Source organism: Trachinotus anak, unplaced genomic scaffold, assembly GCF_046630095.1.
Source record: "Trachinotus anak isolate AG129_WGS33_773 ecotype Australia unplaced genomic scaffold, CSIRO_AGI_Tana_v1 ptg000009l, whole genome shotgun sequence".
Classification (NCBI taxonomy): domain Eukaryota; kingdom Metazoa; phylum Chordata; class Actinopteri; order Carangiformes; family Carangidae; genus Trachinotus; species Trachinotus anak.
In genome coordinates this window covers 18,827,501-18,840,728 of record NW_027273860.1, presented here as the reverse complement: position 1 = coordinate 18,840,728, position 13,228 = coordinate 18,827,501, and the positions used below count along the sequence as shown (strand labels likewise).

Sequence of the window (13,228 nt, the reverse complement as noted above, 5' to 3'; positions counted from 1 at the left end):
TGAGATGTAGTTTACTGATACATTACCTGGACACCCGTGGTCTGAACAAGGTAATCTATATCAACCCAATATATTACATATTAAACATTAATTAAGCTCTACTATATATAGTAATTAGCTAAACTTCAAGAGTAACAATTGAAATAACTACATTGGTAAAAGGTTGGAGTAATGGTAACAATAATCAACATGCATGTACATACAGTAGACAGAAAATGAGCTTGCTGCCCCCTTTGGGCCAATACTAGTATTGTCACAGAGGAGCCTGAATACCAGCCCAAGCTTATCTACAGTTGTCATATTTATATAAGCAAAGATATTCATCGTTGAGGAATAACTCACTAATTTGAATTGGGAAACAAATTATATTTGCACCATTTGGATTAATGGACATGAACTGTACACATTATAAGAGGAAATGAGAGCAAATGACTAAGTTGTTTTCATTTGCTTAGGGAGAACTCAGGCTTTAACATTATGTCAAATCATCTGTGTGGTAATTAAGAAAGATCAAAGAATCCTAATTCAAATATAAAGTATAAGTGGAAAAGCATAGTGGCTAATGTGAGTGGTCAGTTAGAGATGCAGTGAACAAATTGACAAACCACAGAATTACACACAGGTGTTATTATATTCCTAAATGGAAAAAAATGACGCAGTTACTGTTGGACAATTACTTTTGTCTGTGAATGTAAGTAGTTGACTTTGCTTATCTGCTTATTAAACCAGATTATTAAACCAGAATTTGGACTTGCTTTATTGGCGATTCAAAGATCATTCTCCTCCATAGTTTGTCTCCAGTCATAAAGACCATGCAGGCTCTGCTGTCCTCTTGTCCTGCAGCAAACCGAATGTGAAGTAGTCACGATAGTAGTGAAACCGGTTGTTCTTTCTCAGTTCTCATCCTGACTCAGACTTACTGCAGGTTATTCATCATGCCTGTAGTGGTGTAGGGTGTTTCTCACCCATCTGCTGCTCGAGCCTGTGAGTCTGGATGAAGTGCAGACAGATTAGATGTGACAGTAGGCGCTCCATCTGCTGGAGAACATGGGCACTTTAACTGTAATACAGTGAGCTTCACGTAGAAAACAGAGCACCTTGTATGTTTGAAGAGCAGTTACTCAGTTTGTTAGGAAAAAAGGCACATTGTCAAAATCTGATTTAGACTTCTCTTCTCCTCTCTTCTCTTCTCTTCTCTTCTCTTCTCTTCTCTTCTCTTCTCTTCTCCTCTCTTCTCCTCTCTTCTCTTCTCTTCTCTTCTCTTCTCTTCTCTTCTCTTCTCCTCTCTTCTCCTCTCTTCTCTTCTCTTCTCCTCTCTTCTCTTCTCTTCTCTTCTCTTCTCTTCTCTTCTCTTCTCTTCTCTTCTCTTCTCTTCTCCTCTCTTCTCTTCTCTTCTCTTCTCTTCTCCTCTCTTCTCTTCTCTTCTCTTCTCTTCTCTTCTCTTCTCTTCTCCTCTTCTCTCTTCTCTTCTCTTCTCTTCTCCTCTCTTCTCTTCTCTTCTCTTCTCCTCTCTTCTCTTCTCTTCTCCTTTCTTCTCTTCTCTTCTCTTCTCCTCTCTTCTCTTCTCTTCTCTTCTCCTCTTCTCTTCTCTTCTCTTCTCCTCTCTTCTCTTCTCTTCTCTTCTCCTCTTCTCTTCTCTTCTCTTCTCCTCTTCTCTTCTCTTCTCTTCTCCTCTCTTCTCTTCTCTTCTCTTCTCCTTTCTTCTCTTCTCTTCTCTTCTCCTCTCTTCTCCTCTCTTCTCTTCTCTTCTCTTCTCCTCTCTTCTCTTCTCTTCTCTTCTCCTCTCTTCTCTTCTCTTCTCCTCTCTTCTCTTCTCTTCTCTTCTCCTCTCTTCTCTTCTCTTCTCTTCTCCTCTTCTCTTCTCTTCTCTTCTCTTCTCCTCTCTTCTCTTCTCTTCTCCTCTCTTCTCTTCTCTTCTCTTCTCCTCTCTTCTCTTCTCTTCTCTTCTCTTCTCTTCTCCTCTCCTCTCTTCTCTTCTCTTCTCTTCTCCTCTCTTCTCTTCTCCTCTTCTCTCTTCTCTTCTCTTCTCTTCTCCTCTCCTCTCTTCTCTTCTCCTCTCTTCTCCTCTCCTCTCCTCTCTTCTCTTCTCTTCTCTTCTCCTCTCTTCTCTTCTCCTCTTCTCTCTTCTCTTCTCCTCTTCTCTCTTCTCTTCTCTTCTCTTCTCTTCTCTTCTCTTCTCCTCTCTTCTCTTCTCCTCTCTTCTCTTCTCCTCTTCTCTCTTCTCTTCTCCTCTTCTCTCTTCTCTTCTCTTCTCTTCTCTTCTCCTCTCTTCTCTTCTCCTCTCTTCTCTTCTCCTCTTCTCTCTTCTCTTCTCCTCTTCTCTCTTCTCTTCTCCTCTTCTCTCTTCTCTTCTCTTCTCTTCTCTTCTCCTCTCTTCTCTTCTCCTCTCTTCTCTTCTCCTCTTCTCTCTTCTCTTCTCCTCTTCTCTCTTCTCTTCTCTTCTCTTCTCCTCTCTTCTCTTCTCTTCTCTTCTCCTCTCCTCTCTTCTCTTCTCTTCTTTTCTCTTCTCCCTCGATGTACATCTTCTTTCCTCCTCTCCTCTTTTTTCCCTCGATCATCCAGATGTGTGATTTTGTTACATGTGACATGTGTACATCGCAATACTATTTAATAATAATAAATGAAACGCTTATATGAGGGAATCAGAAGCAGTGACTTCCACGTGGTTAAAAAACCACGTACTGTGGGTCATCGCAAGATTACTATAAGTGAAATAACTGACCTCCCCAACAGAAACCACTCACAGCTGCTTGTCTGTATCTTTGTTAGTTCACTCTCACTCATTTTTAACAAAATCTGAAACTTTTAGACATTGTTTCAAAACATGAAACCAATTTACTGCGGCAGTGATGATGACTCATCCGTGTCTAAAAGGACAACCTCACGCAGCTCGGGAGCTACTGAACCTGTTTCACTAACAAACTCAGACCTGACACTGTGCAGGTCACACCGCTGCTGAGCGGAGATGATACCAGCAGCAGCTGCTCTGTGTGCGGCCGCAGAGAAAAAGAAGCTGCGATGGCCGGGAATCGAACCCGGGTCAACTGCTTGGAAGGCAGCTATGCTCACCACTATACCACCATCGCTACACATCTGCCAGATGTGAACGATGATCTCTGGAAGTCAACAGCTGGATGGGAAAGGAGGAGGGCGGGGCAGAGAAGAAGGAGGAGTTCTCAGATTTCTGGCTGACTTTCACTCTTCTGTTTGGTCGCCCGCGGATCTATTTCTGGTGTAGGTGTTTTTCCAGCGGGAGAGAAAGATGAGCATATTTGGACGGTAGGTCGTCGTTAAGTATGAGGCATTTATGAATCGTGTCTTGTCTTTCTTTGCTCAAGTACCAGTAACATTATGAAGAAACCAGATTGGTGATACTTTGCTTGTATTATATTGTATCATATTTTTATTTAATTTCACTGATGCAAAAAAAAAAAGCAACAAAGACTTAAAACGAGATAAAAACGTGTCATTTGCAGGAAATGTGATCACAGTAGAGTTTAACGCGCTGCGGCCACGCTGTGGGCATACCCGCCCTCATGGAGCAAGTGCCAAACCGACAGAGCAGCATGAACTTGGCTGCTTTCATAAAGGATCAACATGTGGAGGATTTCAAATAAACATACAGACTCGTTGTCGGCAGGATTCGAACCTGCGCGGGGAGACCCCAATGGATTTCTAGTCCATCGCCTTAACCACTCGGCCACGACAACCCTTCTCATACAGATGTTGTGACAATTTTTCCTGCGGTCCCTAAAATCTGAAAGGAGTTTTAAATCGGAAGCAGCTGGACTTGGTTATTTGTCTAGGAAGACGTTTCACCTCTCATCCAAGAGGCTTCATCAGTTCTCCGACCAAACTGCGATTTTCGTGATTTGTTGGCGAAAGGAGTAATTTTTTATTTAATTTTTACATGAAAGAAAATCACACTTTTTAAAATTAAAAACCTTCATCGGCAGGGATATGAATGACACATAGAAGGCTATAATTAAATGAGGAGCTCTGTGCTTTACTTTAAACTAAATTCCAAAGAAATCAGTATTAAAAGAACTTCCGTCTGTCAGCAGGATTATGACACAGAGTTGTCTGTTTGGTGAGTGATATGGTGGTATTCACGGTACATTAGTGGTGTTGTTGTGCCACTGCATTCATTTTATTCCATCCAGGACAAATCTGGATAAACCTAAGTAATAATAATAGTAGGGGATGCTTATCTTTTATTCAATCTTTTTAATCTAATATATTTTTAAAAAAGTGCAGTCTATGAAATGACAAGAAAAAAGACAGCCATAATGATAAAATGCCCACCACAAACTCTCATTTTTGTCAGATGAAATGATGATGATGATTATCCATTTTACATGTCTGACATATGTCACATACTTGAGAAGATTAAAGCATCAAATATTCTGCAGAGTAAAGTTTGAAAAATGACTGAAACAATTGATCCTTTTTCAAAATAGTTATTTAGTCTCATGTGTGATCTACTAGTCAGTTAAAGGCTAGAATCGTTTCAGCTATAATAAAACCAGGCTTTGATTTAAATGAAATACTATTACTATCATTTTATTTTTATTACGAGTAGCGTAGTACCACTACTACTAATAATAATAATATAACAATAATAATAACAATAATCTTATGATTAAATCATATTAAAATCGCACAGTATTTTCTCTGATTTCAGCTGATATTAGGAAGGAGCCACAGGTCGTCATGGTGATGATTAGTGACGTGTTAAGCGGCTCCTATAAAAGCAGATCCCCGAGTTTTCATTTCAGTCTGCACCTGGACGCTGATTGACAGGAGCTGAGCTCTGGAGAAGTGAGATTCTTCACCTGATCTACTGAAAAGTGAAAAGTGAGAAACACATCTGTGATAAAGTGCTAACATGTGGCAGTGAGGACGCAGCTGCTGCAGCGGGAGAACATGGCCTCCTCTGGTTTCCTCCGTGAGAAGCACCTGCTGACTCTCGGCATCCTCCGCCTGCTGGATGACCGCTATGGTAAAACACAGTCGGCCACTGTCGACTGAAGCAGCGTTGCTCTGTATCAGTATCAAATGGACCATATGTGACTGCTTCATAATAAATGAAATAAAAAGATTTATGAGCTTATGCGGGTGATTATATATTTGGTTGGTTGAAAACTTTCCCCAGAACAAACATCAGACCTGCATTAAAGTTGTTGTTTCGGTGTGAAATGAACACAGATGATTGATTTTACACTTGACAGGTGAAACAAGTAGAAATATTCAGGCAGTGACTGAGTTTGGACTCGTTTTTGGAGGAGAACAGGTTTGTCGAGTGTAACATTGACAGTAGAGGACAAAGATGGCGACCGGGCCATTTTTCATAAAATGCTCAAAGCTGTACATGTTGCACGCGCCATGGAGACGACGTCAGGTACTGGAGCGAGCCGCCGTGTGACGTCAGCGCGGCCACGCTGGGCTCGGTGTCTGTGGATGACTGAGTCAGCCTGTTTCCGCTGCTGATGCTGCGCTGAAGCATCTCGGAGCTGTTGCAGCAGCAGGGCCAGAGGCTCAGAGCTGCTCACACCACAGCGGGCTCGTGTTCGGACTCAGGACTGATGGATTTACGTTTCCTCAGAGAGGCTGAAGTTAGAGGTAGATTTATCAGAGTTAGACTGAGAAGTGTAGAGTCCGAGAACATTATAACCACTGAGATCAAATATAGTCTTTGTGGACCTCCGGTTGTGTGTATTGACGTGCTTTGACTGATCTTATGTTGATGTAGAGACAGATGTGCAGGTGATGTGTCCAGATGTTTGTGTGGGGGATTTATTGTAAAGAGGGTACACACAGTGAGTCAGTGTGAAAAAGATTTTTAATGAGAGCTTCATCTTTTATAACATGAAATATTTATAATGCAGGTTTATTAGAACAGAGCAGCAGAACTGTGACTGTAGTTTGGTTAAATCTGATGAGTCAAAAACCAGGTGGACTATATTTTCTGGAACAGTCTCTGGGCAGCATCGATGTGAGAAACAGACAGGGTGATGCAACCATGGCTTCAACAGACAGTTGTGTCATTGATATTGTAGGAATGTTAGTGTTGAATGTGAATGCAATAAATGTGATCAAATATGACCCTGATCATTGAAGTCCCCCGGTTCCCTCATTACTGCCATATTGGGCCCATATGTGAGAGACAGATATAAAGTAAATATTATGGTTTATATAAATTTCTCAGTTTGACATAAGCTGCGGTTACAGGCTGCATGAAACATGGAGCATTAATCATCTTAAATCTGTCAGCATATGCTCTTTTAAATATGACGGAAAAATACATTTTTGCTTTAAGCTCCTTAAGTTTTCAATTACAATACTATGAATTATTAATACGTCTCAACCATGACTGTTCTCACTGTGACTGAAGCATTTTCATGTTTTGATCTGATTTCAGATGTCATGTAATAAAAATATAGAAATAAAACAGACAGTCCATCTAAAAGACATTGAAATCACGTTTTATTCATTTGCCAGAATCCAATGACAGAACTTTACAAAATGTTTATTAACAGAACTTGGATTCAAAGCTGTTTATGTTCTTCTGAGTGAAATGATGTGACCTGTGGATCTGTTTTGATTTATTAATCCAGGCTTTAACTAGTCCAATCCTAACTTCTTCTCATTTAGCTGATCTCCCTCGGCCAGGACGAGTCCTTCAGATGATCATAACCAACGTGAGGAACCGTCCTCTGAGCAGCGAGAGCATCAAGTCCATGAGCGAGTCCATCCTGAGCCTGTACCACAACCTCATCACAGGCTCGAAGCACTTCCCCATTATTCCATTCAGAGGATCCTTCCTCTCTCTTCAGACGGCCACACCCTTCGTCCACATGGAGCCGGGCCGAGGAGAGAACATCAGACCCCCTCCTCTGGTGGAAGAACCAGCAGGTTTGATGGTTCCTGCTGAAGCCTCCAGCTCTGCTCCAACTATACGGACTCCAGTTATCCCTGAGATGATGGAGGTGGGACGACTGTGGGCCGACCACAGAAACCGTGTCCGGCACATAAAGGTTGACGGCAGGACTGTGACCAGAGTCATCTCCTCTGTGTACAGCTCTGACAGCACCGAGCTGTCGAACCGCTGGAGAGTGAGCGACTACAGAGAAGACGGACACATTATCATGTCAGTCCTCTGTCAGTTTACTGAGAAGTCTAGACAGTGTGCAGAGAGGAAGAAGAGGAAGACCACTGAGGAAGAAAGCAGCAGCAGGAGTCTGTCTCCACCAAAGAAACGCCTCAGAGTGTGATGGGATGGTCCATGAACACACCAGGACATCCAGCAGCTCCTGGAGGACCTGCAGGCTCCAGACTCTTTGGTTCTTCGAGGACATTTGACCTGCTGCAGCGTTTGTTCTGTCCCTTCACCACTGACATGGTTCAACGCTCCATTCTGGACTTACAGGCCTGAAGTGACGCCTTGAAAATGTGACTGACCATGTCTGTGTCCTGCGTCTGGCAGGTTAACAACAGGGATGTTTTCACTCCTCAGAGCCAGCCTGAGCGTCTGGCCGGGCTAGTGAGGCCCCTGGTAGCGTCTTGCACCGGGGCCCATGTGGACAATATTGAGGAGTGAACATTGTATATTTGTATATATGTAAATAGATTGTTCATCATGGCTGTGGTCACAGGTCAGCGTTTTCAGTGCGTCTTGCACTGGTGCTTCTTGCACCTTTCTTTCTTTCTTTCTTGGAGCTGGCCTGTGTCTGACATGGTGAAACTACAGTGGAGCCACGGGAACATCACAAGAGGGAACAGACTGGTGAGTCGTCATTTACACAGAATCTAAAGGTCAGATAGACTGTGTTCATACTACAGTATGAATATATTGTGTAAATAAATGTGTGTAGCCAATGTTTTGTTAAATACACACTAGTTACCTTTGTTAAAAATCCTCTGTGAGGCTTGTAGAGTTTTCATTGACAGACTGTGTCGGAGAGAAGTGACGAGTGTTTCTAACATTATGTATGTTTAACATTATGTACAACGTTTTCACTGTTGTCCTCGGGGAGAGAGAAGAGAAGACCAAAGAATAGAAGGGAAGAGAACTGAAAATAAGATAAGACAAAAGAAAAGATGAGAGGAGAAAATAAGAGAAGACAAGAGAAAAGAGAAGAAGAGAATATAAAAGAGGACAACACGAGAGTAGAAAAGAAGACAAGATGAGAAGAGAAAAGAAAAGACAAGAGAAGAGAAACGAAAAGAAGACGAGAGAAAAGAAAAGACAAGAGAAGAGGGTTGAACTTTATTAAAAAAGGTAAATACACATTTGATGTTCAGAATTCGTATCAATTATATATATATAATAATAGTGATCAATACTTTAACCCACTGCTGAAGTTATTAACTGTTATTCTCTCTTATCTGAAATGTGTCTTTTAGAGAAAGAGAAGAAGAGAATGGAGGAGCTGAGATAAGAGCAGGAGAAGGAGACAGCACTGAGAGCCCTCTCATTTACAAAGATAAGCAATAATACATTTATTATATGGCTTCATTACAATTTCTATTTTGTTTATATCAGTGCTGAAAGTATTACGAAATGATTAACTATTGTCTCCTGTTGTCTGACATTTTCTTCTTAGAGAGAGAAGGAAACAAGTCCAGACCAAGAGAAAACAAGTCCAAACCAGGAGGAGAGGAAACAGGAGATGAGCAGAGGAGACAACATGCAATGTCAACCATCTCATCAACAAAGTTTACATATTTATGTTATTATCAGAATTTCTACACTCAACAATTCTTCTGTTTAACCCATTACTGAAATCATCTGAAATGTGTCTTTTAGAGAAAGAGAAGAGGAGCTGAGATGAGCAGGAGACATCATGCACTGAGATCTCTCTCATTTAAAAAGATATATACATTTATTCTAAGTTGTTATCATAATAATTTCACAGTGAAATATTTATTCTGGTTGATAAAGTTGTTTATTAACTGTTGTCTCCTCCTGTTTGTCATTTATCTTTTGGAGAGAGGAAGAAACAAGTTCAGACCAGGAGCAGACGAGAGGAAACACAATGCTCTGTGAATCCTGTCATTTACAAAGAAAAGTATTTGTTTATTATTTGTCATTATCAGAATTATTCATACAGTGGTCACATGATCTTCTGGTTGCTGAAGTTGTTCATTAACTTCATCTCCACCTGTTTGTTGTTTGACTTCCACAGAGAGAAGAGAAGATGAGAACAGAGGGGGGACCACACACTGTGAACTCTCTCTGTGTAAAAGGTAAGTGCACATTCATTCCATGATATGACCAGTTTCAGTTTTCATCAGTCGTTCCTCTGTTCACCTCATTGCTGAAGTCACTGTCACTTCCTCTGAATCTGTGGTTTGTCTTTTAGAGAGAGAGGAGAGGAGACAAGACAAGGGGAGAAGAAAGGAAACAGCACGCACTGTGAATGCTCATATTTACAAAAGTAAATATACATTTATTTTATTTTAACATCAGAGTTTCTGTTCTGCTCTTCATCTTTATTGAAGTCATCAACAGTTATTAACCTTACCTGCCGTTTGTGTTTTAGAGAGAAACGAGAGGAGAGTCGACTCTGAGGCTCCAGTGAGGACGAGCAGCTCCAGATGTGTCCTCATCTGCAGCAGCAGCAGCATCACAGACAGTTTGTTGTCATGTTTTACATCCTCAGATCGCTTTAAATCCCTTTGGGTGAATTTAACTGTCTTTGTTCCTTTCCTTCAACAATAACAATGACATTGTTTCATCATTTTATTATAATCAATAAATCTACAAAACACCTCAACCAACACTGACTGAATATTTCTGTTGTCTTATATTTTTGTTCTTAAATAAACAGTTTTTCACAGGAAGTGAGTTTGTGTTCATGTTGATCCTCAGCACATATGAAGAAAATCAGTGACACACTGTTCATTTTAACTACAGTGTGTTTGATTAAGTGGTTAATCCAGATTAAAGGATCATAACAAAGTGTAAAATCTTAATGTTACGACTCAGTGTCACATCTCAAGTCAGTGGATAGTAAAACAGTATTTGTGTTAGTGCTTCAATAGGGAAGTTTAATGTCAAATGAATAGTAATCTATATTTACTTTAAGAAGTACAAGTCTGCAGGGCAACTCATGACACAGTACTTTAAGGGCTGTGAGTTACAATTATATTTGAAGATTTTGTGTTTCCATTTTGATTTGCTCAATAAATGGACATTTATTTTCTCACATTCAGTTTAACCACATGGACAACTGAAGAACTGAATGTACTTAAATGCATCGTTGTTGACAGGATTCGAACCTGTGAGGGGAAACCCCAATGGATTTCAAGTCCATCGCCTTAACCACTCGGCCACAACAACTTAACAACCAGCTTTTTCAGGTGTCAGTTCCTTCACTGACAAAGTTTTATAGCCTAAAAATTTACCATTATAAATGGTCAATATAGTCAAAGGAAGCACAAATGTCATCTCAGCAAGAGGTAACATGAAAGTACAGCTCCTGAAGACCAACTACTGCTGGGAAACAATCAGAAAGTGTCATGAAATATTCACCTTCTAAAATAAATTAGTATGTTATCCGATTAAAAGGTGGCAGCTCATTTGTCTGTGATCAAAGACATCAAACAGTGTAACAGAAACAGCAGGTCAGAGTTCATTCGGTAACACTGACAGTTTCCTAAATGGAGCTGGTTTCAGAGTCAACACAGACACACAATATATTCACCTTGTCAGCAGGATTCAAACCAAATGTGACAGTGTAAAATCATCATTTTGACAGTTTTACCTTAATCATTCACAGATTTCGATCCAGATGTGGAGGGTCAAGCAGATTTGAGTAGTTACATCTTTGTTGCTTAATTTCCCTCCATTTATTCACTGTTTCATTTTTCATTTAGATGGTAGATTGCTGGTAGAGGAATTTCTAACATGAATGGTGCAACTCTTCTGTTTATTTTACTATGCAGGATAAAATGAGTGCCACTGTGATAATGAAGTAAAGAGTGATGAGGTTTGTCCTCCTATTCATCAAAACAGACTTTGTGGTTGGTATTTCATGACTTAACCAGAAGCAAAAGCAAAATCCACGGTAATACATCATGTTTTCAGTCTGAACAGCAGCTTTTTATTGCCAACTCAACCACCTCAGCTCTCACAAGTTGTAAAGGAAGTCAACTGCTTTGTAGGTGACAGGATTTAAACCTGCTCAGGAGACCCCAGAGGAGCTGTTGCCTTAACCACTCAAAAACTATACACAAGTGTTTGCGTGTCCAACTTCATTAATCAATCTTTATATATACATATATATACATCTTTATCCAAACTGAGGAAGGCTTCAACTCATTATAACGACAAAGTGTCACAGACTCACAGAGTTTGTATAGCATGTGTTTCCACTTGCTGTATTGCCAGGATCCCGTGTGCTAAAATAATGTAATGCTCTTTTGTAGTGTGCTGTGTGAGATCCACCTGTAACAAGCCAACTGTATGACTGACCAGTGTATATTCTGTTCCTATCCAGGTACACATTTTCATTTAATTGTTTTTGTTATATATGCCACTGGCAGCACAGAGGCATTGCCAGTTAGCAAGACATGTGCCTGAGACAAAAAACTGGGGCACTTAAAGACAGCAAACCTCCTCATTCTCCACACACAATGCAGAGTCGAGGGGTAGCCTGAACCCACCTGTTACAGTGAAGTGTGATCCATTGCAAGATGGCTTCTACTTCATTTAGCTGTTTGCTACGCACAACCTCTCTTCAAAAGCCAGAGAGAAAAAAAAAAAAGTGCTTCATCTGTACAGGCTCTGATGAAGCACTTTCTATGTGTATAGTGTGCACAGTCACAAATTTTTGGCTGCATGGAGATGACATTCATATCCCGAGAACCAAATGGGAGGGTATGAATGGGTCTTTAGAGCCACTGCAGTTGTTGGAGATTCTCCAGTGGATTTAGATATAACTGCAATGGCCAGGAATCAAACCCGAAGCAACCCGATATTACAGAAATGAAATCCAAGAGTTAGACACTAAAATGCATCTGCGAGGGCCAGGAATCGACAGTTGAGTGTCACTTTGGGATACATCAGGGGGGCTATCAACAAACTGAATTCCATAAGCTCTGTCACTGCTGTATTATTGATTTAGCTGGTTGTACTTGTGACATCTTACATGTGGCTGAACTTGCAACCAAACATTAAGCCCACTTTGCAGAAAATAGCAAGGTATATATCGCTGTCAAGCACAGAGGTAAGATTTTTAGTCCACATCAGCCAACGTCCAAGCTCTTTTTCTTGACTTTCTCTGTGTGAAACTCGTATTCCTCAAGTTATCCATATTTAGTGTGTATTTTATTACATTCTCCGGGAGAGAACTGTGCTCATTCCGCAGCTCAAAACTATCCAATGTCGCCAGCACGATAAGAACCTGAACAGGGAGAGACTGACGGATTTCTGCGCCTGAAGACGTTGGAGATGCCGGGGATTGAGCCCGGGGCCTCGTACTTGCAAAGCCTGTGTGACAGCTGTGTGAAACTTGTCCTCCTCAAGTCATCCTTATTTAGTCCACAACAGTATTTGTGTATTATGTTAACGTTCTCCCGTACAGAACTGTGCCCGTTTCTATTCCGCAGCTCAAAAGCATCCAGCAGTTACCCAATGATATGAATCTGCACAGGGAGATGCCAACAGATTTTTGAGCCTTATTACTTTCAACCTAAAGACGTTGGAGATGCCGGGGATTGAACCCGGGGCCTCATACATGCAAAGCATGCGCTCTACCACTGAGCTACATCCCCTGATGGGCCTTGGGTATTGTCTTAGGACAGGGGTTCTGAGTAGCTGCATCAGCTGAAATTAAAATTTCATCTTCGAGTGCTTGTGTATGCATTGTGGTGCCTACTGACAGAGATTTCAGCCATCATAAGTCTATTGCAAGCCACGCTGTGCTCATTGGAGCTCCACAACGTGTGTACGACTTGCATGAAACTTTACAGGTGTATGGTTGAGCTGGAAAGGAAGGCCTGGTTTGAAGATGGGTGCCGTCCGACCCATGAGGTCTGATGTAACAATGTGGGCGGCGTTAACAGGCATTGTACAGTTTGTGCTGCCACGGACGTCCGCATGGAGACGACATTAACACGACATAGTTGGTATGAATGGGTGATAAGACCCAAGGGAGATGATGGGAAATCTCAAGGATGCAAAGCACCTGCTCTGCCATTGTGGACACCCAATTAGAACAGT

The 13,228-nt window shown here is 41.2% G+C and overlaps 1 protein-coding gene, 1 long non-coding RNA gene and 4 other non-coding genes across 13 annotated transcripts in view; 1 reads left to right on the top strand and 5 right to left on the bottom strand.

Annotated features, from left to right (window-relative positions):
* Positions 1-3,014: 3,014 nt before the first annotated feature.
* On the bottom strand, positions 3,015-3,086 carry trnag-ucc (transfer RNA glycine (anticodon UCC)). The gene has a single exon. It is a non-coding gene; the product is annotated as a tRNA-Gly (tRNA).
* A 542-nt stretch (positions 3,087-3,628) lies between these two features.
* trnas-aga (transfer RNA serine (anticodon AGA)) lies at positions 3,629-3,710 on the bottom strand. The gene has a single exon. It is a non-coding gene; the product is annotated as a tRNA-Ser (tRNA).
* Positions 3,711-4,588: 878 nt separating this feature from the next.
* LOC139625563 (uncharacterized) lies at positions 4,589-9,846 on the top strand. Of its 6 annotated transcripts, none has more exons than XM_071485669.1 (8): positions 4,598-5,002; positions 6,655-7,786; positions 8,037-8,281; positions 8,407-8,697; positions 8,810-9,071; positions 9,189-9,249; positions 9,366-9,440; positions 9,546-9,846. In XM_071485669.1, exons 1-2 carry the CDS (start codon positions 4,927-4,929, stop codon positions 7,272-7,274), a joined length of 696 nt encoding a protein of 231 aa, XP_071341770.1. In that variant the 5' UTR covers positions 4,598-4,926; the 3' UTR covers positions 7,275-7,786; positions 8,037-8,281; positions 8,407-8,697; positions 8,810-9,071; positions 9,189-9,249; positions 9,366-9,440; positions 9,546-9,846. The 6 variants fall into 6 exon arrangements, with proteins under 6 accessions (XP_071341771.1, XP_071341770.1, XP_071341768.1 ...); XM_071485667.1 differs by having other exon boundaries at positions 8,407-8,718; XM_071485668.1 differs by having other exon boundaries at positions 8,407-8,732.
* The window catches only part of LOC139625564 (uncharacterized), a 28,816-nt gene continuing 24,690 nt past the window's right edge, over positions 9,103-13,228 (bottom strand). For all 3 annotated transcript variants that reach the window (XR_011691924.1, XR_011691923.1, XR_011691925.1), the window contains 2 exons: positions 9,528-9,612; positions 9,103-9,358 (listed from right to left, as the gene is read on the bottom strand). This is a non-coding gene — a long non-coding RNA (uncharacterized lncRNA). The remainder of the gene's footprint in view (positions 9,359-9,527; positions 9,613-13,228) is intronic.
* trnas-uga (transfer RNA serine (anticodon UGA)) lies at positions 10,264-10,345 on the bottom strand. Its single transcript has one exon. It is a non-coding gene; the product is annotated as a tRNA-Ser (tRNA).
* On the bottom strand, positions 12,709-12,780 carry trnaa-ugc (transfer RNA alanine (anticodon UGC)). Its single transcript has one exon. It is a non-coding gene; the product is annotated as a tRNA-Ala (tRNA).